Source organism: Mastacembelus armatus, chromosome 11 (genome assembly GCF_900324485.2).
Source record: "Mastacembelus armatus chromosome 11, fMasArm1.2, whole genome shotgun sequence".
Taxonomy (NCBI): domain Eukaryota; kingdom Metazoa; phylum Chordata; class Actinopteri; order Synbranchiformes; family Mastacembelidae; genus Mastacembelus; species Mastacembelus armatus.
Window position 1 is genome coordinate 20,065,299 of NC_046643.1, and position 26,813 is coordinate 20,092,111.

Here is a 26,813-nt window from a genome sequence, read left to right on the forward strand (position 1 = left end):
CTCCTCTTCTCCCCACTCGGCTTCCTGCACAGACCCTGACAACAGACGTTAATAAGCATGTTCATTCTGTGTGCGGCTCGCTTCCATAATCTAATTCATTGAGTTTCAGCGTGGGCTCGGCTGATTTCTCTCTCCCTGTCCGGCCCTCCGCCTCTCTCCTTTTATCCTCCTGTAAATACGTTAATCATGGCAGGCGGCGGCACACGAAGAGCTGACAGAGTTTCAGCCGTGTCCTTTCTCACCTGCTCCAAGGAGGAAAATGCCACCGAGTAAAGCGAGGAATCATCTGCACAAATGAAATGAGCAGGCGTGCAAACACAGAGGGGCCAAAACCAGAGGTCAGAATAAAACTCATGGTTCATTTTGTTGATTCCAGTTTAGCAATTTAAGGAAAAGTCAATTCACTTTGAGTCCATTTGATTTCTGACCTAGTGAACACGTTTGTCTATCATTTAAAGCTTTACCTGGTCAGTTACGAGGATTTAAGACCCTCGGTGGCGTCATTAATAACATCTGCTTTATTCCATCAGTACAGAGAAAAACATTAAGGGAAACAGCACTAGGCCCTGGAGCAGCCTGGTAGTCCTTCAGTCTGGGGTGTACGTCGCATCCATATGCCACAGGCCTCACAACTGTTCTGTTTTACTGCACAGCAGCAGGTTCTGTACCATCTATCCTGCAGGTGCATCAGTCCCTGCACAGTGTGTCATGATGTCTGGCACCCACAGCACCCAAACAAAGGATCACCCCGACACAAGTCGAGGTGTGTTACTTTAAGGAGCTGACACGGGTCAACACTGGCACATCCTGACCAGCTGATGGAGTCATCAGTGTGAGGGCCTCAGAGACCACCGGTGTTTACCTCACCGTGTTCGTTCAGACTGGTCAGATGTTTCTGATCTGGTGACAGGGGTGCTCTCCCTGTAGGCGTCTCTCAGGAGGCGGACACGTCTCCTGGCGGCGGATGAGTTTTCGTTGGCTATTTAACCAAAACGTAACCACAGAGGTGGCAGGTCAGAAAAATCAGGACACCTGTCCTGCCCCAGTGAGCCTGTTCCTCTCTCATTTAGGTTTTCTGTACCGCCTTGACTTTAGTCGGCTAATCACAAATCACATGACCCTGAGCATCAGCAGAGTCGCCTTCACTTAATAACTTTAATTTCACACATTTTGTCTCAAGCAAGAAACAAAATCTGAAAAAATAAAGCGATGATTGGGTTAAATGCGTTTTTTTTTTTTTTTAAAGGAAGCTCATTAAGAAAAGACCTTGTTCTGGTCTTTATTTCATATTTCAAAGTTGCTCAGTTTCATTTACATTTTTAGCCTGTGACACCTACACTACATTTTCGTCTCGGTGACACTCGGCACAGCAGCAAACAGGGTATAAATAACTGTGATGGAGTAAAAAGTGAATATTGGATGGGACAGAAAACAACAAATCCTTTAAAGTTCCTGTAACAGCTTCTTTGTGACTGACAGAAGCAAATGACCTGAGCTCATGTTCCTCTGCCTCTCTGTGTTTTAAAAGCTCAAATAATGATGAAACGACAGAACAACGTGATCTTTTATTAAACATCGGTTATTCTTCCAACAAAAACTCACTGGGCCACAGTCCAGCAGGGCGACTTCCATTGTGTTTATCTGTTTGTTTCTACATGCTGACCCTAAATTATCTGCAGGTTTTGTTTGACTGTGGAATTAAACTAAACAAAAAAACAAGAAAAACTTGCAGGTTTAGAAAAATATCTGTGCCTCTATTTTAGGATGATAAAATTAAAATCAACATCTGAGTCTATGAAGACTCAAAACCATTCAGACAAAAAGAAATTCTCGAATTTCTCGAGGGCCTAAAATGCTGCTGCAGTATGTTCCAGCCTATAGATGCTGCTCAGTCAGCATAGATCAGAGCGACTGACAAACAAAAGAGGACTGGACTGGAGAAGAACTTTGGAAATGCACTGTGGTGGGATTTGAGTCCAGATGCATCGTCAGCAGCTTTACCAGCACAATCATTTTGTTGATGGTTTATTTCTTGGAAGTGTTGGAGCCAAGTGGGACCTGACGCATCGCGGCCTCATCTTTCCTTTATATTAGAAACAAGGCTGCACATTTTCTCTCCAGCTGTGCTTCATAAAGTTCATAAAGGGGGGGCAGGTAGAAACTACTAGAAAGGAGCTGGTTTTTAAATGATAACGAAGGTTCAGCTTACAAATAAATAAACAAACTCAGTCTGTGATGGGTCATTTCTCTTAAAGATCATCCTGTTTTCCTCACTAACACAAGCTACTTCCTTTCAGTCCTGTTAAGTAGTCCCCTTCCTGGAGACTACAGGTCTACAGGACTACAGGCTGTGCCCTCTGAGCAGCTCGAAGGTTTTAAGGTGAAAATGGAGAAGCTGCTGAGTTTTATTGGCAGCAGCTCAAACTCAATGAAAAGTGTAAGTTTAAACAAAAAGATACTTGGTAAAATATAAAATAAAACTTGAAACCTGGCAAAGTGAAGAGAAGGGCTTGTCTGTAATGTACTCGCAGACCCATCCTGATTTAAAGGATGGGTCCTAAAATCTGGAGGATCCATCCTTTAAAATGATTTTCTTCCTCTAGTAACCATTTTAAAGAAAAACTCCTCAATTTTTACACTTTTCAGCCTGAGCAGCTCCAGGACCAGCGTGCTATCAGCCTCCAGTGTTCTCCACCCATGGGAGCTGCTGTCACTGCTGGCGCTCGGCTCTCGGGCTCGCTAATTGTGAACAGGCTAAATTGTTCCCCAGAGCAGCCAATTTGGTGACTGACCAGCCATGTGCTAAAAAGAGAAACACAATGCTCTAACAGAGAGAAGAGTAACAATTACAAGACCTACAAGACCTCTAAACGCCTCCGTTAGTGCTGTTTGGCCAAATCCACTTTTAACGACAATTAGGATAATCACATGGGCGCTCCGGAGAAACCATCAGGCTGCCGCCTGTACAGGTGGGTTTGGATGTTTTTGTCCACCGACTCTCCTGTTGCGTCTGTGCCTGCTGACTTATCGCCGTCACAGCTTCGCTTCATGGAGGCTGCTGCGTTGTAACAGCTGGTTCGGACATTTCTAACTTTCCACTCTGAAATATGAGCAGGACAGATGATGCTGAGCTGCACCGACGTCACTATTTCAATTTCAGTGTGTAAGTTGTTTTATCATTTGAAATAATCTAAATAAATCACTCTGCTCTAGGTTTTGTTGACATGCGTGCTCTACTGCTTTTTATTAGACTTCCTTTTCTGGGTTATTTATGGTTTCACTTAGAGTTTTTCTATGTTTCATTGTATTTCTTTCTGTATTACTTTATTGTTTTGAGTCTGCTGGTTTAAATAGACATTTTGCTTTAGTAAAACATAATCATTTACTGTACCTCACACAAACTACAACTAAAAACCCTTTTCAAACCAGTGTATAAACGCACAAACATTAACAACCATGTAGTCTGCATATAATCCTATAATAAATACATTTGGGAAATAATTTAGTTTTTTTTGTCCTTTAAAGCTTTATTGCAGAATATTAAAGTTGGTACTAATTCAATCTCATGCCATGCTTTACTGAGCACTGCCTGGCACTTACACTCTCCAGCTATTGTAAAAATACACACCAATGGTTATTATTTTAATTTCGAGAGTTTCTCTGCCGACTGCAAAGCAAATTACTGGAAACTGTCAAGGTCAGTGTGAAAGTCAGTCAGCGCCTCTCGCTCTCTGCCTCTTGCTTCCATCCAACAAGTGCTAATGTCACGAACAAAGACACGGTTTGCTTTCTGCAGAAATGCAAATAATGCTGCTCTGGTCTGTGGGATTTTCTAGACATCTACATATTGACGGACAGTGTTTAATCATGCAGCTGGAAAAGATTCAGTCATCCACCCTCTGACACACACACACACATTAGAAACAGGACAATTATTGACACAAACAGGCTTAAACAGACCGGCTAACAATGCCACACAGTTAATTGGTGCCATTAGAGGTACCAGAAGGAGCCGTGTGCACCTCTGCTCCTCCATCTTTTCTCACATCTGTCCCTGTCACATCCTCCTGCTCTGCTCTGTTTTTTCCTCTGATTCATCTCATCCACGACTCATCTCAGTGTTGGATGCAGTTAGGAGTTACGTACAGTAACTATGACTCCTGATGTGACAGCTACACAGTAAAGCTCAATCACATGTCGTAGATGATAAAGAGGAAAGTCCGTCTTCCAGTAAACGTTGTGAAAGGGGGAGGTGCTGACCAAGTGGCTTATTCCTGTTACAACTATCAGGCTCTAAAAACATGTGAATTTATGTTTAGCTCATTATTTTTAAAATACCATGAGGCTGCATTTTATTTTCTGGTCTAGGTCAATAATACATCAGTATCTGAGTTTCACTTTTTAAACTTCCTTCCACCAGGAAAACCCACTGAGATTAAAACATCTCTTTTTCAACAGCCTGTTCTTGTGTTATTTTCTAAGAAAACTGTCTTGACCTGTAAATTGAGCTGCCAAACTAGATTTGAACTAGTTTTTTTTTTTTTATCTTACAAACTTTGCTCTCTGTTTTCAAATGTATTTGCACACAGTAATTTTTCCCAAATGAAAAGACTCTTTTCATGGATGATCAAGGTTGGAACATGGTCTGAGATATATGAGCTGATATTTTCAATTTCCTCCTTGCATCATTCAGCGTGGCCTTCAGAAGTTTTAGGTTTTCACAGCATCTGAGACCACTGCTGCCTGTGCAAAAGAAAAGGCCTAATTCCTAAATTGTTTATGCTGCCTCCATAGTTGAGGTCTGGAGAATGTGTTATGTTTTATAAGGAGCCGTACATCTAAGACCTCCACCTCAAGTGTCTTACCGTCTCCGACCAGCTGCAGCAGTGCCAGGTCCAGTGGCCGTTTCCATCGCGAGTTCTTGTGCAGGGCGATGCCGTAGCCTGTGGTGGCAAACACCTTCCCAGAGCCGATGGTCATCACCTTGTGGAATAAAACACATATCACAGTCAGATTCACAGGGACACATGGCAGGAAATGAGCTTAATTTCTGCTGTAATTTATTTTGTCACTGACACATAAATGCACAACAGTTGGCTCAGCTCTAATATCGACATCCCTGAAAATCCCAAAGCTGTGTGGAATATTGTTTCAGTGGAGGAATTAATATAGATCCACATCAGTGGTAATAATTACTGCAGCAGTGGCTGTTGTATGATGCTGCTGGGAGCTCAGGCCTCCCACAGACCTTATTACAAATGATTACTGGTCAGGAGTTTCATTCTCACTGCGGGAGCTTCATCAAATGCAAACTTATAAATAAATCAACACCAGAGCTGTCCAAAAATGACAATATTAACTAGCTACAGGCCACACGGGAGACATTTAAATGCACTGGATGTGTTTGATTTATTTACTGCAGATGTAGTTTTGCTCATTTGGCACATGTTGTGCTTCTGATGCTGTTGTTCTTCCCACAATAAGGAGCTGGGCACCCTCAAACATTGTGTAGTTAAGTAGGACACGGCAGCTGCAGGGTAAGAGGACTTCAGCGTGGGAGCTATGCAGAGCTGAAATGACAGAGGTCTTACCTTGCAGCCCTCGTCCTTCCTGGCCATGTAGTTCAGCACTGCAGCGTCATAAATGAAGGCATCAAGCTTCCTGCAGGGGAGGAAGGGAAGGGGGAAAATTACAACAAAGAAATGGAAATCACTGACTTGGAGTCAACAAAATTACAGATGATAGATATGATGAATGGCCTGTTCACGGGGGCTCTCAAAACCAGCTGTAAGGCAGCTACAGTACATTCAGAACACTGCTGCTCGGGTCCTGACTAGAACCAGGAAGTACAACCACATTACTCCTGTTCTCAGGTCTCTGCACTGGCTTCCTGTCTCTCAGAGAATAGTCTTTAAAACAGCACTGCTTGTGAATAAGTCTCTTCATGGCTCAGCACCACATTACATCTCTGACATGCTGATGCCATATGAACCATCTCGGACTCTGAGAACATCAGGGACAGGCCTTCTGCTCGTGCCCAGAGTCAGGACTAAACAGGAAGAAGCAGCGTTTCAGTTTTATGCAGCTAAAACCTGGAATAGTCTTCCTGATGATGTTAGACAAGCCTCATCTCTGGTAATGTTTAAGTCCAAGCTAAAAACCTTTCTTTTTAGTGTGGCATAAGACAAAGCCCTTTGAATTATTCTGTGTATGAACTGTGATATACAAATAAATTTGCCTTGCCTTCTAAATGTGCCCTCTATGTTTCTTATTGACAAATCAAACCAAATCAGTTTCATAAACTGAAAAACATAGTGCAGCATTTTAAGATGGACAAATTGCTGCTTGAAGTATTGAGAGAAACAGCTGCCAAAAATCTGTTTTTGCAAAACAAATAATTTTATGATGTTTTTTTCAATATTAATATTCATCACAATATGTCAAATGCATGCTCAGTCATTAACCTCCTGCTAATAACTGCAGGTAGGAGGCTGAGGTGACTGCTTCCCACTCAGCTGCTTAAATGAACCACCTGTAAAATATTACATTAACACAGCATTTGGTGTGTTTGCTCAGTTAGCCGGCTGCTGTAAAACACTTGAAACAAGTAAAACAAAAATATTTGCATGTTTCAGAATTTTACAGATAAATATGGCAGATTTATTTCTGACAATTAACAAATTGAAAAAGAATCAGAATAAAATGTTATTGGCTCTATCATGTTAAAATCATTCACTGAAGTCGAAGCAGAAGAAGCAGGTTCTGTAAAATGGATCTACTTCAACAAAGAATTACAACAGGCCATTATAAAATAATTGGACTGAATGTACCAGCTCAGCCCAGACTGATGATATGTATCTGAGGATCTGATGATGGATTTCTAACTACACCTGCTCTTCTACTCCACATTCATTTATATTCACACTTGGGGAGCTGCGCCGTTCCACCAACGTCTTCCCGGAGGGACGAGGGTGGAGAGGACGACTGTGCTGAGGAGGTGAAGAGGTGGGCCGAGGGTCCAGGAGGGGAGGAGGAGGTTAGAGAAGAGGGAGGTTAGAGATAACGACAGGAAGGAGGGAGAAGGAGGGAACGAAGTGCAAAGAAGAAGCAAATAAAGTGATGAACTGGGAGCAAGAGTTAATGAGGGAGGAGGAAAAGGCCAGAGAGAAGACAGGGGAAGGACCAGGCAGAGAAGGAGAGGGTTAAGAGAGGAGGAGGTAAGACGAGACAGAGATGGAGAGGTGATATTTAGTGCCTCGACAGCCTAATCAAACAGGAATCTTCACAGCACTTTGTGTTGACGGTGTAAACTAATGCTTCCCCTGTAAATAATGTCAGACCACTGAAAGGTAAAGAGGAAAACAGCAGATAATGAGAGACGATGGAGAGACTGGGGGATGGAAGTGAGGCAGAGAGAGAGAGGCAGAAACTGATGCAAGAGAAACAGAGGATGAGTAAGGATCATGAAAAGGAAAGTATCATGGCAGTTTAAATAACACGGCTGCTAAACATCTGCCAAACGCTGCAGCCGCTGCTTGTCTAAACGCTCACCATCATCATCTAACACCCACCTCTTCCTCACCTCGCTCCCTCTAAACACGATCAACGCATGTATATTTCATAGCAAGTGCTGTGTGTGCCTTGTTTCCCCGCAGGCGCTAATACCCACCCCTCAGGTTAAGAGAAGAGGCACCTGAGTGGCGGCCGGCCTTTTCCCTCTGCACTGCGGCTGCTGCTACCATGTATTATTTAAAAGCATTTGCTTTTTCTGTCTTCTCCTCCTGCCTCATTTAGTAGCCATGATCCTGATGCATCTGCACAGGTTACAACACTTAGCTGAGGCTCCCGGGGCGAGCGGATCAATGCGCTCGCAGGCTGAGTCAGACGAGAATGTCCTGTTATTGAAACGAGGCGTGGACGACAACGTTGCCTCAAGTTAAAAATAAAATATATATAAAAAGCAGAGGCATCTCTTCAAAGTAGGAGCTGCTGTCAAAAATGAGCAGCCAGGACTTTTGGACTGGAGGATGAAACTAGCAGAAAGTTGAGCTGTTAAACTAAAGTGGATCACAGAAGATTTGTAGTTGCTTCCAGTCAATGTCTGCCAGCGTTTACTCCACACTCTCCCCGTGCTCCCGTTCTGTGGTGTAATGTTTTTCATTCTGTTTTTCTCCAATGGCCGATCCACACACCCATCTTTCTGCAACATCTGTTACCAGTTTATCCCATTGAACACATACTGGCACACACACAGTCCTCCAAACATATCGACTCCAACAGACACATCGACCATCTCATGATGTGTGTGTGGTCTGAGGGACTGGTGGTCCCTAAATAAACCAATAATAGTCTGAGTTGACCAGAATAAGAGGACCATGCCATCCAGTCCCAAAAAGAGGTTTGATCAGGCGGATTGGACTGTTCACTAGCTTCCTATCAAACCACAGTTATGGCTCGGTAGGTCCCTGCTCTCCTACTGGGAGGTTCAGTAGGCTGATAACCACCTGAACCACATTCCATCAGTGATAACGGCTGATGATCACACTGATCACCTGTTAAAGTATTAAAAGTAAGAAGAACAATGAAAGGACACAGACTGTTAGAAGAAAACAAAAGGTCCCAGTGCAGCAGTTAAAGCTCCCCCTTCATGCAGTGCTGCTCTTTGCTATCAAGGTGGACTCATATAAAACGTCAATGACTCAGTGTAGCCCCCTTCACTCTGGAGAGGAGCTGTTAAAGATTTAATGACGCACGTACTGAACCTTTCTACTTTCCACCCCACCTCAACTCTCTTTTCGTCTCCTCACCCAGTCTTGAGGTTGTCGATGGCCTCCTCCACTCCCTTCTGGTTGTTGCGGATCATATACTGATGCATGTTGGGATAGTTGGAGCGGATGTTCTCCTCGGTGCTGCCGTTCGGCACCGTGCCGAAGCGCAGCGGCGGGTACTGCTCCGTCGGCTGCTGGAACTGCATGAGAGGGAAAACAAGGTGGGTGGAGATTAGATGATAGAAGGAAGATGAAAAGTGGGAGAGGATGAATTGCTAAGTCAAAGTCTTCACTTTCAAAGAGGGGCCTCCTGCTGCAGCTCCCTGGAGCACTGAGGGGCAAATGATAAAACTGATGAGGTTTTAAAGTGTCAGAGCAACAGGATACAGTTTGTGGGTTATGCTGAAGCTGCACTGAGAAATAAAAAAAAGGAGTAGGCAACAGGGAGAGGGAACATTTTGAAGGAATATATACACCATTGTACTTTTTTTCTGTTGACTCAAGCTATTCTGAAGTTACCCACTCATTTTAGATAAAGGCAGCAAATAAAACCTCCGTGGGATGATCTCATTTCTGTTTTCTCTCATCTGTTTCTGTTTATTTCTAAAGATTACCAGAAGCCTTTAAGGTTCTTACTTTGAAGGGTTTACGTTATGTAAATGTACACCTCATTCAGGATTGGTGCAAAGCAAAGTTTCAGTCAGTCAGATCAGTCCATCTGGCCATCCACCTGTTCGAGAATCCATCTATTAATCACCCCATTTATCCAAGCATCCATCCATCCATCCATCCATCCATCCATCCATCCATCCCAGAATGTACCTTCTTATCTGACAGCCCAGACACAGTGTCGATGTACTCCTCCTGGATCATGAAGGCAGCCAGGTTGGCGGTGTAGGAGGCCAGGAAGATGACAGCGAAGAAGGCCCACACCAGCACCTGAGGGTGGAGTAAGATCAATGAACGCCGAATCTGACAGGTGTGGAAGTATTTTAAGATTTCAGTGACACTATTTTCACTTCTTGGTATTTTATTGCTAAACCCACAGCTGAAGCTCTGCCTTGCCTGCAGGGTACAGTCGTATTTGTCAGAATGACACCTCAGCCTCCGAAAATGTCACTGCAACCTCAGCATTTGTCATTTTCCTACTCAAACTTAGATTTATAATGATGATAAAGTGACATGTGACTTCCTGTGGGAAAAAAAAAAAAATATATATATATATATATATATATATATATATATTTTTTTTTTTCTGGACGACTCTCCTGAAACCATCATGTCTCAGTGTATTTGTGACAGTCACGTGTTTTACCTGCGTAGATTATTGAACTGTTGTATTTGACATCTTAAAGAGACACGGTCGTTTGGTGGGTTTGGTGGAGATTATTTTCTTTAGTATGTTAATCCACATTTGGTGCACTAAGGACTTCCCAGCAGCAGTGCGGTGTGTGTGTGTGTGTGTGTGTGTGTGTGTAAGGTATTGAAAGAACATGTCAGGCTGTGTCTCACTGATAACAGTGGAGATCTATAAGAACAGAAATATCAGGTGTCAGATCCAATTACTGTTGGTTTCGGTCATTTCACTGAATCTGTTGATGATAATAAAAACATGAAACGTCACCAGCTGTGTATTCACTGTATTTATCTGTAGTGAAGTGCGTAGTACTACATTAGTATTTGTTTAACATAGGATGTACTTGTAATGGGATTTTCGCGTCTCCGGTATGAAACACAGACCGACCTAAATTAGTGAAGCGCAAACAGCGGATTCTTTCAAAGGTGGGTTAAAGCACCAGGCATAAAGACATTTAGCTGCTTTTATTGCTGCGGGATGCTGCACTGCTGACACTCAGCCAGGAACCAAGCGATAGATGAGGATTAGTCTTCACACTCGATTTGTACTTGCAGTTGGGTGATGAACAGGGCTGTGTTCTTCCACAGAACCCTGTGTTCAACCAAAAGTTCATTTGCATAATTTTCCTAATGAATACAATGACTAATGGAAACTCTTAATTTGAAAAAGAAAACATTTAGTGAAGGAGGATTAAGTGTTTTGCTTCTGCAGGAGGATCTGACCGAACAGAAGAGGTGAAGTTTCATGAGCTGATGCTAAAACTATTCAAACTTCAACGCATTATATCAGTCCAGTGCATGCTGGGATACTTTAGGGATGACCCTAAATAAATCTTAGCAGCTACGGTAACTGAACAAATAAAAATGGAAGCCATTTAGAGAACAAGCCTTCATGACAGATTAAGTGACATGAACATGGTCAAGATGCTGCTGTCAAAGGACGTTTATGTTTTAAATCCGACTGTATCTGAATGGGAGGAAATGATTTCACGGCTATCGACGCACAGCAAACCGCCACTTTAACTAAAAACCTACAACATTTGCAAAGAAAGAGAACTACAATTGATCAGCTCTTCCTCTCTAAAGCCTGTTGAGCAGCTAACGAGCTCTTGAGATGATTGGGGTTGTTGTGTACAGCACTCGGGCAGACGCGAGAGAAAAAGTTCTTCACCTCCCGTGGCTTTTTGCTCTGTGGCAGTGGGAGTGAGTCTTTCACAGATTCTTCCTTCCATGTCATGAGGACAGAGAGTAACAGCAGGTATTAAACAGACCACCATGGTGAAACAAATCCCCGAACACTCAAACTGATTGCGGCAGTTTACAAAAGCTCATAAGTTTTAGATTTTTCTTTTAAAAAAAGCAAATCAGGGACAACACACTGCCTCAATCAGTGTGTTGAGATGAGAACATTGGAATATTTTGGTTAGATAATTGTTTGATGAGAGTTTCTGTCTGGGCTCTGCAGCCAGTTTTTATTGTATTGGATTCATTTATAGAAAAACACTGAAAATGAGCTTGAATGACTTTTTTTTTTACTGTCGTTAAGGAGGAAGGTCATAAAGGAAATCAATCAACTCAAACAGTTAAACAGTTCATTTGTTAACTGGGTCGTCATCACTCCAGTGCTGCTGAAACAAATCTTGCAGCTTCGATGTGTAAAACTACCAGACTACCTGAAAAACATCCAATTACTGCTGGTTGCTGTCGAGTCACCCGACGATTAAAGGCATAAAAAATAAATCAATCCATTATTTTACCGAGATGAGTCAGTGAGGGATGCAGGTTGTGTGTTTACCATGATCTTGCTGGTGGTCCCTCTGGGATTCTCCACAGGCACAGAGTTATTGAAGACCAGCGCCCACAGCAGCCAGACTGACTTCCCTATGGTGAACTTCGATCCACCGGACTCTGACGGACACACAGTCTGAATGTTAAAGGCGTATCACCGAGTGATATTTGGCAATTCAAAAATACACCGCGTGGTCAAAAGTATGTGGACAGGCTGTGCTCTTCTCCAACATATTGATGCTGGGAGATGATAATGATGATGAAGAAACACCTCCATGTCATTCCAATTCAGTACGCTTCCACTTCTGCCAGTTTATTAGAAGGTAATGAATAACATATCCAGATGACTGTATGAATGCTGCAGCATAAAGGAGCAGCCAGGAAACAATTGGAATCAATGATGAACTGACAAGTACTGTAAAAATGTCAAAATCAACCACCACCAGTGTTTGTTTCATTAAAAATAAATAAGCCGGATTGTGGGAGTGGAGTGATTGTTTTGACTCATGCAGTCAAAAAAAGTGGGACACTTTGCATAATTTTATCAAACGCCCTCCTCAAATCAGCCCCCCCCCGCTTACATAACTGACAAAGTGACAATAACGTTGTGAAATGAGCAGTGACGGCGGGTTGATTGGCAAGCCGCCACTGGAGTGACTCCATCTCTTACTCTTGGCGCTCTGCAGGCTGCGGTTGTATCCCACGGGGCTGAAGAACTCAAAGATGAAGACGGTGACAGCCACCACCGACAGGCACATCACAAACATCATCACCCACACCGCCGGGCTGTAGGGCTCTGCAACACACACACACACACACACACACACACACACACACAAATATCAGATAAAGTTTGAGAAGTTTGAGTGTTATCTGTAAAGTTCTCCTTGTCAGGGCCGGACTCTGGACAAAGAAACAAAAAGTTAACATGAGCTTCTGTGGCCCACTGCATCGTTCAAAGTGGAAGCCAGTTTTTATTGCATTGTTTTTATTTATAGTTCAGGAAATTCAGAAACACAAATCAAGCGCCGCTCAGCCCGACACCATCGGTTTGTTCCTGCTTCTTGTACTTTACATGGTTGATGTCGCAAACAAAGTTATTGGCAGGAACTACTTATCTCCCACTCACTTTGTTGGCAAGATTCAGGACTTTCTGAGAAGGTTATGAGCCGTTTGGCTGATGAGGCGAAAAGTTAATTGGATGCATTAATCTGAAGATAAACAAAAGCAATGATGACGTAGAGATAGAAGATAAACTGTTTGTTGGAAACGCAGCAATCATGCTGGATCTGTAGCACAGTAAAACCGTCAAACGTGAAAAAGGTTTCCTGTCTCTATGGCACAGTAAAACATCCGTCACACCAGGAGGGGTCAGAGAGCACAGCATCCTCACAAGTTTGTTTCTGCAGCTAACATGAACCTCCATTAAAATGATGGACACTTTGAAAGCTACTTGCTTCTGTAACTTGACAGCAGGAACAAACAGCTGAAGGAAGAAAGACGCCTTCATCATGCCGGGCGCTATGGCCGACAATCACATGCTGCTGTTTATGTGCAGCACAAGGCAAATTATGTATAAAATGAATGAAATAACTTTTTGTTTCTATGGGGATTAAAAAAAAAAAAACCCATATATTTATTTTTATGCTGCTCTCACAAGTTGCTGTCATTCCTGCACCGCATGACAAAGCAAATGAGCTTTGTCAGGGTGAAGCAGGAGGAAATTTGCTAGAGAAATGGGTGCTAGCCTAACTGCCGGGTGAGCAAACAAGTGGATCCTTCTGAGATTTGCCAAATTAGTGAGGGATTTGCTGCAGACACCGACGACAGCAGCAGCTGCGAGATAATCAAACGGCACCGGAGAGACGGGCCGAGCTGCTGGATCCACTCATCAACACCTCTGTCTTGAGTTCCATCCAGGAGGAGATGCTAAATCAAACCGGACCACGCACCACATACCAAAGAGCAACACGCTCTGTCTGCATACGAGGCTTTTAGTTGACGCTGCCCTGCAGAGGCTGAGGATTTATCCATTAAACCAGCTGCCAGACGGGGTTAACATGCTTTTAAGGCTGGGCTGTCCAACTGTGCCATGAGGACTGAGAGGCTGCCAGCTTTAGTTCCACCCAGGTCTGCTGTGGTGGACAAGACCACAGGTGCAGAGGCCTGTGCGATTTTATTCACACACAAATGAATTTTACTCCTCTGATAGTGTGGAAGGTACTTTAAACCTGTGTTGCATAGTTGTCAACAAACACTGAAGATTAGAAATAGTTCTAAAAGCTGCAGTGGTAAAAGTGGTTCAGTGTATAAGGAAAATAATATCCCTGTGCTTTGTTTTCATTAGTCTTAGCTGAACCAAGTTATTACACCTCAAAACTTTTTGTATTTACAATTTTTTATTAAGTATATAAGACTTTGAGTGTGTTTATATTGCTCACCAGTAGAGAGACCGCCTGTTGGACCTGATCCAGTCACATATTGTATATCCCCCGTTGTTCAATCAAACACTGCCTCGGCAGAAGAAGTGTGTAAATAATTACGTGCGGCACTGCAAACAGTGAAGGTTGAGTTTAATTTATTTTTCTTTTAGTCTGGTGGGTGAGGAGTGTAAAGCAGCTGCGTGCTGTGTTCAAAGCGCCGCCAGCCTCGAGTTAAGATGTGAGGGGCTTTATTTGGCTTCATGCACGGTCTCAGCGAGTCTTGGCGTGTGGTTTCCAGCAGCTATATATCTATTTTGGACAACAGTAGATCCATTTTACACCAGGACAAATCAGCGGACGACAGACTGAACGCTGTTTGACAAAAGACGCCTTCTGTAATGTTCCACGTGTAGGAGATGCCAGATATAACCACGGTCTGGTGCCAGGGAGCAGATGGGGATAAGGTTAAGGCTAATGAGGTTTATGCAGCCTCGAGAGCATTTTGACAGCAGTACACATTTCATTTGATTACCTCAAGGAAAACCTCTCTCACAGTTCACCTGATGAGAAACTGCAAACTAATATTTGAGTGACTGTGTTTTGTGTTTTTGCATTAACCCCGATAACACAAGTGACGAAGTGCAGCATCGATGAAGAGTTTGAAAAACTGATAGATTTCAATCATGCGACTGAAACTCGACGTACTGTGGCTGCACAAACAAACAAGCATATGTTTGGTTTCACTTTATTCAGTGGCGTAATTGCACGACGAGGGAGTGATTAGTATGCGTGTGAGCCACGCTGCCTGCAGACAAACCATTCAGCAAAAGTGACACCAATATGACTCCAGACGTTTGACTAGTCGCCTCTCGGGAGCCTCTGATTGCAGCTCTGTGGTAGGAAACTAACTTTTTATCCCTGACTTCCATCCTAAGCAGACACTTGGTCTGATGATAATAATAGTTTGTGAACTCATATGCTCAAAAGGTCATATCCCATATATTTAGATCTATGTTTCCAGCTTCATCACTTCCTGTGAGCTGAATAATCCTAGATATTTGTTCGATCCTTGTTTGTCTTGCAAATTGTTTTCCTGAACGCGCCTCTGGATGATGACAGGAGTGAGGGAAGAGAAATAAGCTTTAATTTAAAGACGAGAGCAGGACAAAAAGAAAAGGAGTTTATTAAATGTTTGTTTTTGTACAGACTCGCTCTCAGATGGTTTTTTTTTTTTGCTTTCAGCTGTATCTCAGTCCTGCTGCTGACCATCCTCCCCAACACACACACTAAACACACACACTCTCCCAGTACTTCTCCTCTCTTGTTCAATTTTCACCCCCTCTCTTTACCAGGCCCCTTGACAGCTGAAGTGTTTATCATCATCCAGGCTTAGACTCTCCTGTCCTGCCTCGCTCTGCAGCTCTCAGGTCTCAGTGTTTGTGACAAGGACTTTCAGTCTGTCTCATGTTCTCGTCCACTGAGTGTACTGAAGTGTTACAACTGGATTTACAACTGCTAATTTAAGAAAACCATGCATCTTATACTTTCTGTCTCTTCAGACTTTACAGAAAAACACATTTATCCTCCTTCAGAACTGCACGACGGTCACGCTGACATATATTTTGACTCATGACTTCAGGTTTCATTCCTTCGGCAGATGATCCCGGCAGCTGTGTCAGCTGGTTGGAACAGTTAACACCGAACGTCTCACACGTCCGTCTCGTCCCTCGTCTCGTCCTCCTTTACGACCAGCTCTGGTGGAGCTGCTGGGATGTTTTTCTGAGGCACCTCAATCAGAAGCAGTTGCCTCGTCTCCATATCTGTTTCACTTATTCTGTCTCACTTGATAGTTTCTTTCACCTTTGACCTTCACATGTTTGTGTTCCCTTTCTCTTCTTTCCTTCCCATGAACCCATCTGTTTTTACACACACACACACACACACACACACACACACACACACACACACACACACACACACACACACACACACACACACACACACACACACACACACACACTGAGGCCTTAAGATAAAACAGTCCTGGGAGCCGTGCGTCTCTGTCCAACCATGACGTGTTTCAGTTCCTCTCCTAAGTCTCCCCTGACAGACGGAAACATGTACTGCTGTGTAAGAAGTAAGAGCTAGACCCTGTAAGGTGACGGAGGGAAGGCTCAGGTCCATGAATGGGGAGTATAAGTTGAGTCTTGGAGCAGATTTGATCCAAACCACGGGAGTCGAGAAAACATTCATCACAGCGGGTGAAGCTTCTGGGTCTGAAGTCCTTTAAAACTAACAATTAGTTTTCACTTCTCATGAGCTGCTGCATCAGATGCTTGTTTGGTTTTGGAACAAATATTGAAACTGTTTATCGACATACAATAACCAGGTTAATGGACTCATTGAAATTTGAATTGAGGCAGCAGAGAAGAAATTGCATGCTGCAGCAGGTGAGCATGAAATACTCACTCGCTAATTTAGTAGAAATGTTATTGCTGCCCGTCTAATTGACGGGTGTTATGAAAATCTAACAGGCATAAATTGAAGAAGAAATGATCCTGTTATAAAAGAGTATAAAGAAGTGAGGAACCAAATGTTTATCTTTGTTTACGTAACATAAAGTGAACTGAAGCATCAAGGGAAACTGGCTTATTAAAAACCATCAGCTACAGATGAAAACACTGATTAGTAAGAAGACCATGAGTTTGGCTCCATCATCAGAGTAAAGTGCTTCGGTTTCAGTCTGTTTCTGTTAAGTCCTGGCAGGTTTGCACACGTTCGCAGGTCTGACATTAAAACTGAAGCCCTGAGTGTCATGTGGAAGGTCAGTGGAGTGTTTTCACAGCACAGAGGGAGAGTTTAAAGAGCCTGAGACGCTGCTCTGTGCTAACAAGTCATTTTGTTATGGGTTATCATCTCATCTGGCCTGCACACACACACACACACACACACACACACACACACACACACACACACACACACACACACACACACACACACACACACTGAGCAGCATGTCAACCAGCCGCTGCTCATATTAAAACATCTAAGAATGTGTATCTCACAGCCACTCGACCTTCACTCTTTAGTGTTTGAGTTACAACAAGACTTTCCCTCTTTCATGCTCCTCTCTCTCTCGCTCTCTCTGTTTTCTTTCCTCTCGGCCTCCAGCTCTGCCCTGCACCCAGTTTTCCCACTGCGCCATACGTCCAAACGTATTTGTAGATTTGTAAATTAAGAAGTATCATCTTACAAGAGGCCCGTTTTAGATTGAGACACATTATTAACAAAATAAATCAGCCGGGCTTCTTTGTGGGAGCTCATTTGAAGACTGATAATATCACGTCTAAGGCTCGTGTTGGCTGCACCAGTGTGAACTTTCCAAGTGGGAAACAAAAGCATGTTAGAGATGAAGGCACTTACATAACTGAGGACCATTTACACTGTACAGGCTTATGTAAGTAATCAGCACATTGCTCTGTGTCTTCAAATCCCCACTTCTTCATATTAAAGCATTTACTCAGCTACCAATCTCTCTCTGCAATTGATTTCACACTGTAGAGTCAGACACACATAAAACTGATCTCTTCGCTGATCAAAACAGCTCCTTGAAAGTACATCGCAAACTGCTGCGTTAACTCGTATGAGATTATATGTGGACTTTTTCCGTCCTTGTGTATTTCTGTCACATGTTTGCTCTGGAGAAAACACGATGTGAAACTACACCAGCCTGCAGGTTCACAGAACGTAACCCCCTTAATAATCATTTAAGGGAATTATTAATTAACGTTCACTCATATCTGCTTAAATAAGTCGAACCTTTAGAGCCTTCGGTTCAGCAGATCGTGTGAGTGCTGCTCAAACAACACCCCATTAGCTACAGACCTGTTCCCTGTCTGTGCTGCACTCAGGCAGGGTCAGTACCTAGACACCTTGGCTTCCTGTAAACACTTGAAGTGGATTTAGAAAGACCTGCCTGGCCCAGTAGTGAAATAACATCAGGTCAGCATGTTGGAACATGTTATCCCTCAGAGGGAAGTGTCGCTAAATCTTCATGTGCATATGTTAGAATTAGAGCTAGAGCTAAAATAACCACTGACAACACAGTGAAATTAAATTAAAGCTGCAAATTTCCCCTTTTTGTTTGAGTGAATAAGACAAAGAGAAAGTAGGACAGAGAGCGAGAGAGAGAGAGAGAGAGAACACCGGTGGCTTTTCACATCACAGATAAATAAACCTGGAGCTACATAGAGAACATATATATACAGCACCATCTAAATCACAGTGTACTCCAATGTTTATGTTCTTTATGCTTCAGATTTGACTTATTTGAAGTTGTTTTTTCCACAGGTGATTCAGCGGCGGACTCTGTCTCTGAACATACTTTTTCCTCCTCGTGTTGCGGAGCTTTTAGTTTCACGCAGAGCTGGGCTGGCAGTAGGCGTCGTGTGTCCGTTAATCCCATTTTAATGTCGTGTACGACACTGGGGAGTATAAATAAACTATGTTTTTCACAATGGAGCTCTTCATCCCTTTGTTATTGTTGTACACGGAGAATAAACACTCATATAATCCGGGGTTTTCAGATTCAACAAACTCATGAGCTGTACACGTAACGCCAGCTTTTTGGTGTTTTGTTGAGACTCTGCTGAGGTTCCCTCGCCGTCGGGATTCAAGCCCCTGTCCAAATACACTTATCATCAAACCGACTAAATGAGGAGCATCTCCCCAGAGGAGCATGGGAAACCTCGCAAGGGGGTGGACGCACAATCTTAGGTGATGCAGCTCAAGGTGAAGGATACATTTAAAATATAAAGTCACACATGCAGATAAATGTTTTCAAAGTAAAGTCCTTCAAAGACCTCATCCTGGATTTGGTTCTAGGACTGTCTGCTCCATGTGTCGTTTCCTACTCACCAAGGAAAGCAGAAGGAGAAACGGTGCCGTTGCTGCGAGAAACCATCACGCTGATGCCGGTCTCCACAAACGGCACGGAAAACTCCACGACCTCTGACCTCTCTTCGTTAATGGTGAGTGAGCCGATGGCCATGTCAGCCCTGTTGGACACCACCTGGAAAACAAGAGTCTTAACACTTATGAACAGACAATAAACAGGTTATTTAAACCAGGTTTCATGAGTTCAGACTCACACTTTTGTTTTTGTCTCTTCTCTTTTTGCTCTGCTCTGTACGCAGAAAATATTAAAACATCTGTGAACTCCTTCCTGCTACAAAGCATCGCCTGAAGCCTGAAGCCTGTGCGTCTATCTACAGCAAAGAGAAACCCACAGCCCTGTTGTTCAGTGAAAACACCCTGTGCTTTGTCAGTGAACTGGATTTGGACAGAAGCTGAGAGCATCTCCGCTTTCTTTTGTGTCAGCATGCGCCACAAGTCCGGCCGTCCTCAGAGCTCCTCTGACAGCTGTGAATGAGGCTCAGGTGGCCAGAGGGCGAGGGGGTGAGGGGATTCACAGACCGGTCGTGTTTCACCAGGCAGGAAACAGAGGTTACCTGACTGCAGCCGAGGGACTGTGGTGGTCAGAGGAGCTGGCTACTGACCAGAGGTTCATTAGTCTACGTCCTGGACTGGCCCTAAATGTCTGTGAGGAAGACAAAAGGCTCCGCTGTCTTGGACCAGACACCACTGAGGGACCTTTCAGCAGGTGCTAAAAGTCATTAGTCTTACAGTCGCCTTCCTCTTTGCCTGTTGACATCTTCATTTATCCTTTTGCTTCTGCTCAGCACCTGCCAGTCGCAGGGTGGTGGTGAGTTTCTGATAAATTGTCTCAGTTAAACATTTGCAATAAGTGAAATTAACAACAAATCCAACCTGGAACCTTCTGAGACCTTGTATCTAACTCATACGCCTGTAGGTGCTGAAGGACTTCTACCAAATGTAATGTTAAATGTTCCCCGTTAAAACACAACTTCACTCATTAGTCGCCGGGTGAACAAAACTCAATCCAACACGATGTGAAGTCCAATGAAACAAAGCAAATGTCAATGCAGCAGGTTGAATTAAAACAGGCATGATGGAGGATGCAGAGGTTAATAGTGCAAAGTTATTTGGAAAGTCTTCACATACATATAAGTATGCAAGTACGTATGGAGGTCTATGGGTTTGTTTTTTAATGCTAAATACAATTTCAACACAATAAAACGACAAATTCTCAATACTTTGCATATCACGTCATTTTTACAGTGGATTATAATCCTGTACCATAATCAGACAGGCCATGTGGATTAGTGGCTGTGAGGCAGGATGGAGACACTGTTGAACTTTTTAAATTGAATTTGCAAAATCAATAGTTTGTCATTAAAGTCTTCCTGAACACTTTAAAGTATATTCCAACAAAAGGTGTGATGACGCAGGAGTTTGACACTCTCTGTGCCATGTGATTCGTTGCTTTTCTGCCTCTCAAGTTCAATCAATCTATGATAATTATTCCATTTAATTCAACCAGGTCATTTCAAATGCTTGAATACAGCGTGAAAGTGTGAAAGCAACACCTGTGACGCTGCTGTTCAGGAAGTACTTCAGTACTTCAGTACTTCAGTTCATACTGGGAACAAAAAATATTCTACCAGGGTGATTCAAAAATAAGGACGCAGGAAATTACGGCTGACAGGGAGGCATTTACGTCAAGAAGAAATGGAAAAAGTGCTGAATGATGTTCTGAGGAATCACAGAAGTGAAGGACGGAGTGCAGGTTTTTCACTACAGGCACATGGTCGGACGAAGGTGAGTAAACAGGATGTGAGAGGACTGCAGGTCACGAGCAGATGAGGGGAAAAGAGAAAGCAAGAGAATAAACAGATTCCTGTACAGTATAACTTCTGCCACAGGTACCACCACAGGAAACAGGGCTCAGCTGTCCCCGTGCACGTTCGTCTGTCGCTATAATTAACCAAGTTAATGAGTTAGTGACAGAACCCGTGCAGAGGCAGCTGCAGACGGAGAGGGAGACACCGCCTGCATCTATCTGAGACAGAAGCCTTGTAAACAGTGACATCAGGACTGTTAGTCAACAGTAACACTGTGAGTGTGTGTCTGATGGTGACACAACGCAAAGGTTTTCACTTAATGTGCGACTGTAGATTTGGACTTTCAGTCTTCAGAGGTGACGTCGATCACAAATGTAGGGAAACCATGTGAACACTGTAAGTTAGGGTGTAAAGGGACTGCATTACTGAGCCTCGGTCCCTGTCCCCACTCTCACTGAGCTCAGACTGAACTCCTGAAGGCTGATCCACATTTGCATGTAAATAGGCCCAAGCTGCCACAAACACGTCCACATGATCTACAAACTTAAGCAAAAAAAAAAAAAAAACCTTGGGCACATCTGGCACTTTTTGAATCTTAATAAAGACACAAAGACGAGAGACGGGAGGGAAACGGTGGTGAGTGTTTACCTGCAGCCGTCAAATTAGCACGAAGGACACAAGAGGATTTACATCGATTTGTTTCTGGACACAACCTGAATATTCCCTGATATTTACAGTGGCGAGGGGCCGGTGCCCGTCCCAGTCGGGCTCCAGTCAAAAGACAAAGTACATCTGGAAGCACGTCAGCATCAGCTTTGATCAAATATTTAAAAACATTTGAGATGCATTGTGGGTCCTGCCACATCTTAGCAGTCAGCTCAGTCTGACATTCAGTCGTATTGACAAAGACTGTACATTTATAATTATTGACCCTTCAAGCCCTAAATGGTGGATATTGTCCAAACAGGAGGCAGATATTTCCTAAACCTTAACCTTAAAATCAAACCTGAAGCCTTAAACCTCTGAGAAAAAAATGTCCTTATTTTCTAAAGGTCTAAAAGCAAAACCCATCCTCACAAAGACCGCAATCCAAGACCACAGACTCACAAAATACACATTTGCATGTACTGTGATCATTTGCATCCCCTGTCTAAGTCCATGTTACACCAGCTTCATTAATCCAACCAGCAGAGGGGGGTTGGCATCATGAAAGCAGCAGAGTATCTGGCAGCACACAGTCGTGGATAAGCTGTCTCTCAGTCTGCGCTGTCCTCTCTCTCAGTTTCTCCAGCACTAATCTTCCTGACAGCCTCCCTCCATATTTTCCCTCTTCTTCTACCATTCTGGTCCAATCCTCTCACACTGGGTCGCGTTTTTAGAGGATTTAAGGCAGGATAAATAGAATTTTACGGGAGCCCTCGAATCAAACCCCTTTTTGTAAACACAAAGGGGGGGAAAAAAAAAACACAAAACTGAAAACGAAAAGCGACGGTGCTGCTGTACAGGAAAAATGGAGAATTAAAACACAACGACACTATCTCACTGAGACACACAAAAAAGGGGTCATGCTGTGTTTGTGATCTGAGCCGCTAAACTTCAGAATAAACTCCCAGAGTCTGCAGACACGGTCTCCTTTCAAATCCCAACTCAACATTTTCAGACGCGTGCATTCATCTCTCGCCCATGTTGCTGCCACTGTGATGATTCATTCTTGGATCTGAGCTACGTCTTGGCTAATGAATCTTTTATAAGTGGCTATTTTTGTTGGTTTTGTTTCACCTTCTCTGTCGCTATAAAGGAGCAGTCCACCACTTTTTTTTTTTATAAACAGAGACGATCAATACAGAGCTGGACTCAAGAGCCTGTTTTTCTCTTCACAAACAGGCTGAACAGACAGTGTACGATATGGGACAACAGGTTTCTTCTTTGTTAACGACACATCGATCCCTCAAAATGATGAACTGATCAGTGTGACCATGGGTTCACCTGACCACATGACTTCCAGGTGGTTCCACAAACTCCAGGTCTCATTAAACTGCAGGTACATCATAATTATTATTAACGTCAGTACACTCACCTCTCCAACCATACCGTTCCACTCCCCATCTATGTTCTTCCCATGTCTCCCGTTGGTGACCAGGTAAAGGTCATAGGTGAAGCCCACAATCTTGGCCAGTCGCTTGAGGACATCGATGCAGAACCCTTTGCAGCAGTGCTTCATGGGCACGGCGCCCTCCACCACCAAACTGAGGAGACGACATGAGAAAAGACACATACGTGACATGCGTCAACTTGCTTTTTAGGAGACTTTAAGATGTTTTATCAAAGCTGTGTACAAACTGAGAAAGAAGGAGCCACTGACAGCGAACAGCCCCAGAAAGACACGGGCAGAACGTAACAGAGCACGACCGGGACACGGAGAGTAAGGTGTGAATTATCGGCGAGGCACCTCGAGTGGATCGATACCAACAGCTTGAGTTGTGTTTGAAACGCGACGCTCGACAGATCAGACAGCTCGGGAGGAAAAGTGCTGCATTATTAAAACTAAATCAAACTCCAGCTTGTCCTTCTGGATGCTGTTGGGAAAAAAAAAAACAACAAAAAAAACTGAATTGTACACAGGTCTGTGAACGCATCGCTTCACCCTGACAGCATCATGGGCAGGTCACACTCAGATCATCAGTCAAGTCTCTGCGGTGCCCTCCATCAGCTCTTCATGCCAAGGACCATTACGTCACCCCTCAGACACTTAACTATGGCAACCTCTCCTCTCTGTTACCTAGCAACAACTTGCGTATTTGGCAAACCGTTAAAAAAGTGGGAACTCATCTGCTCTGTACTTACTTAAATATTACCAAAGAGATGCAAAAACACTGGAGTAATGAATATGCAACATGAAAGCAGGTCAGTTCAAACATGCATATGAGGATTTGACATCAAATATTTGAACATTTTTGATATTATAAAATGATAATGAAAACAATACAACCATATTGACTATATATTTGCATAATGAATGGAGTAATTGATAAATAATAAACAGCCTATTCGAAGAGGACATTAAAAACTGCTAAAACAGGTACACGGTCACTTTTCAACCCAAACCCTCAGCGCCTCGTGTTCCACGTTAGAACACGTGACCGTCACGAAAGACACTAACCGTTTCGTTTAAAACACAATTAAAGTTGAAGCGCCTGGTTGTGCTGCATTTCATTTTAAGCACTGAACAAACCATGACCTTGGTGGTGATGACAGGAGAAATAAAAGCATAAAACATCTTAACCGCCGCACTGTAGGAAGATCGCAGGAGCCGATCTGTGACAGGTAAGAAAGACAACAAGTCAATTAAAGAGCACATAAAATCTATAATAGGGAAGAAGAAAGAAAGAGGTGAGGGAGGAAAAAGTCTTTTAAAGAACAACAACGTGGGTCAATATAGGTGGATTATCAAAAAAGCAAGATTCTCCCTCAGCCAATAAAATTGATGGATGATGAGCTTGTTATCTTCTTATTGGCTCAGTCATGAGCTGGCAGGAAGGAAGCTTATCTGGGACACACAGACACACACACACACACACACACACACACACACACACACACTCTTCTCCCCCTGACTTACCTTCGCCTGAAACGGGAGAAGAACCGATCAGTCACAACATTAAATAAAGCTGACTAATATTGTTTAGGTGCCACCGAAACAGCTCTGAGTCTCCACAGGCCTCTGAAGGTTCCTGTGGTCTCTGACACCAAGACGTCAGCAGCGGATCCTTTAAGTCCTGGAATCTGTGAGGTGGAGCCTCCATGGATTGGACTTGTTTTTTGCAGCATCCGTTCCCCCGTCCGCCCACACGACGTAAAGGAAAATATGATTCATCGGAGCAGGAGTCCAAAGTCTATGGATGGCTCCTGGGTCCAGTTGTTTGATGCTCAGTATGACTCTGTAACCTGGACTAAATCAGTCCACATGGTTCACAGAGCTAAATTTAGGGATGGGGCTGCAGCTCCCTCCTGATTAAAAATGTATTGATTTTTCTCTGTAAGTCGCGTCTGCTGTTTATTATCTGGATTGATTAAGAGACGATTAACTCTGCTGTGTGCTCTATGGTCCGTCTAATGTTTTTAATGAACAGCTATAACATCATACCTTGTTTGTGATACCATAAGACTTCACGTATCGAAGCCAATTGATTTTTCTTTCTGGAAGAAGAATAATAATAATTTTGGGTGTTTTCAAACCTCGTCTTTCAGCCTCCTGTACACAGCAGCTGAAGACGGTTTATTGGCTCATTCGTTCACAAAGGATGAGAATTTGGGACGTTGTGTTTCTATCAAACTTCTTTTTCACTTTCTAATAGGGTTTATAGGATGATAAGGATTTAGAGCGATAGCACAAAGGAGACATCAAGGTTAGAAATAAGCTGTTATATGCTACGTATATTTTCCTTTTGTGTGAAAGTGTCAATCAGCTCTAGGAGAGAAAAATGTGACATCTATAATTCTCTTTATCTCTGCCCATGGCCGTAATAAAGCGCAGGTTATCTAGTCCTGTCACTTTCTTTGGTGAGTTCAACTCAATCTACACTTTCCTTTATCTTGTTTTTTAATTTTACTTTTTCATTTTTCTCTCATTTGTGCTTCATTTAAATCCATACGTCTTATTATTCTCACTGCTACAAGTGGCATTTTGCATCAGGCCTCAACAGGCTGCTGATAAAAGTCCAGGGGGTTGAGATTCACTTATTTATTCTATGTGATTATTATTTTTAGTTTAGTTTAGTTACCTGGAGTTCATCGGCATGCGGCAGGGAACGGAGTCCCGGATGCAGGAGCTGGTGCCGGGATCCGCGGGCTCCACGATGACAAAGGGCCTCTCCTCCAGGGTGACCACTCGGAGGTGCTGGGAGTCATCCAGCGGCTTCAGGAAGGAGCCGTAACGAGACCAGGGGTGGTAACGCAGACGCAGGTGGCCGTTCTCCCACCACCCGACCTGGATGTGCACAAACACACGGACGATCAAGCTGCTGATCACATTTCTACATGTCAGTTTGCAGATTGATGAGACTTCGCTCCAGAGTATTTCACATATAATCATTTCAGTCTCTTCTTGCACTGACCACACCAGTAGCTGAGTCTGCTGCAGTTACTTCCTGTCACCCAACCACAGAGGCACATATTACGTGTCAAGGCATCGAGATTAGAAACGGGCACAAACACGTCACCACGTTTCAGTGTTTGGTTTAGTCCTGCTAACTAAATAATGTCGTTATGTAAATGCTGTTACATAGTAGTTTCACTGTTACCTGGATCTTCAAACAGCAAGGAGGTCTTGTATCTCAGACACGTGTTAGCTGAACCTTCTAACTGTGTTAGTTTAGTATTAGTTTCCTCTACAGCTGCACAGTTAATGTTTCAGAGCATGAACCGTGAGCTGTGGGGGACACAGTGACAGAACATGTCATCATACTCGTTGTCCTGTGTAATAAGCAGTTTGTTCACGTTAACTGAGCTCAGTGCAGTTTGTGCAACATGATGTTTCGGAGGATCAGACACAGCTTAGTGTGTGACAGTGACCTAAATGTGTAAACAAATCTGTTCACATTAAGGGAAGATGCTGCTGCTTCCATGTGCAACCACAACACAGTGGATGTGTCAGGTGTTTTCTGATTTTCTAGCTGTGCTCTCATATTTGCATGCAGCCAATTCTCCCGTGGCCT

At 43.4% G+C, this 26,813-nt stretch overlaps 1 protein-coding gene across 1 annotated transcript in view; it reads right to left on the reverse strand.

Moving 5' to 3' along the window:
* Nucleotides 1–26,813, reverse strand: part of grin2da (glutamate receptor, ionotropic, N-methyl D-aspartate 2D, a) — an 82,368-nt gene that overhangs the window by 14,503 nt on the left and 41,052 nt on the right. Inside the window, exons 10-18 of the mRNA XM_026300283.1 lie at nt 25,881–26,086; nt 23,177–23,345; nt 19,253–19,406; nt 12,583–12,708; nt 11,920–12,032; nt 9,591–9,707; nt 8,808–8,968; nt 5,592–5,661; nt 4,866–4,983 (exon numbers count right to left, since the gene is read on the reverse strand). Of these exons, the coding sequence (XP_026156068.1) occupies nt 4,866–4,983; nt 5,592–5,661; nt 8,808–8,968; nt 9,591–9,707; nt 11,920–12,032; nt 12,583–12,708; nt 19,253–19,406; nt 23,177–23,345; nt 25,881–26,086 (1,234 nt within the window). The remainder of the gene's footprint in view (nt 1–4,865; nt 4,984–5,591; nt 5,662–8,807; nt 8,969–9,590; nt 9,708–11,919; nt 12,033–12,582; nt 12,709–19,252; nt 19,407–23,176; nt 23,346–25,880; nt 26,087–26,813) is intronic.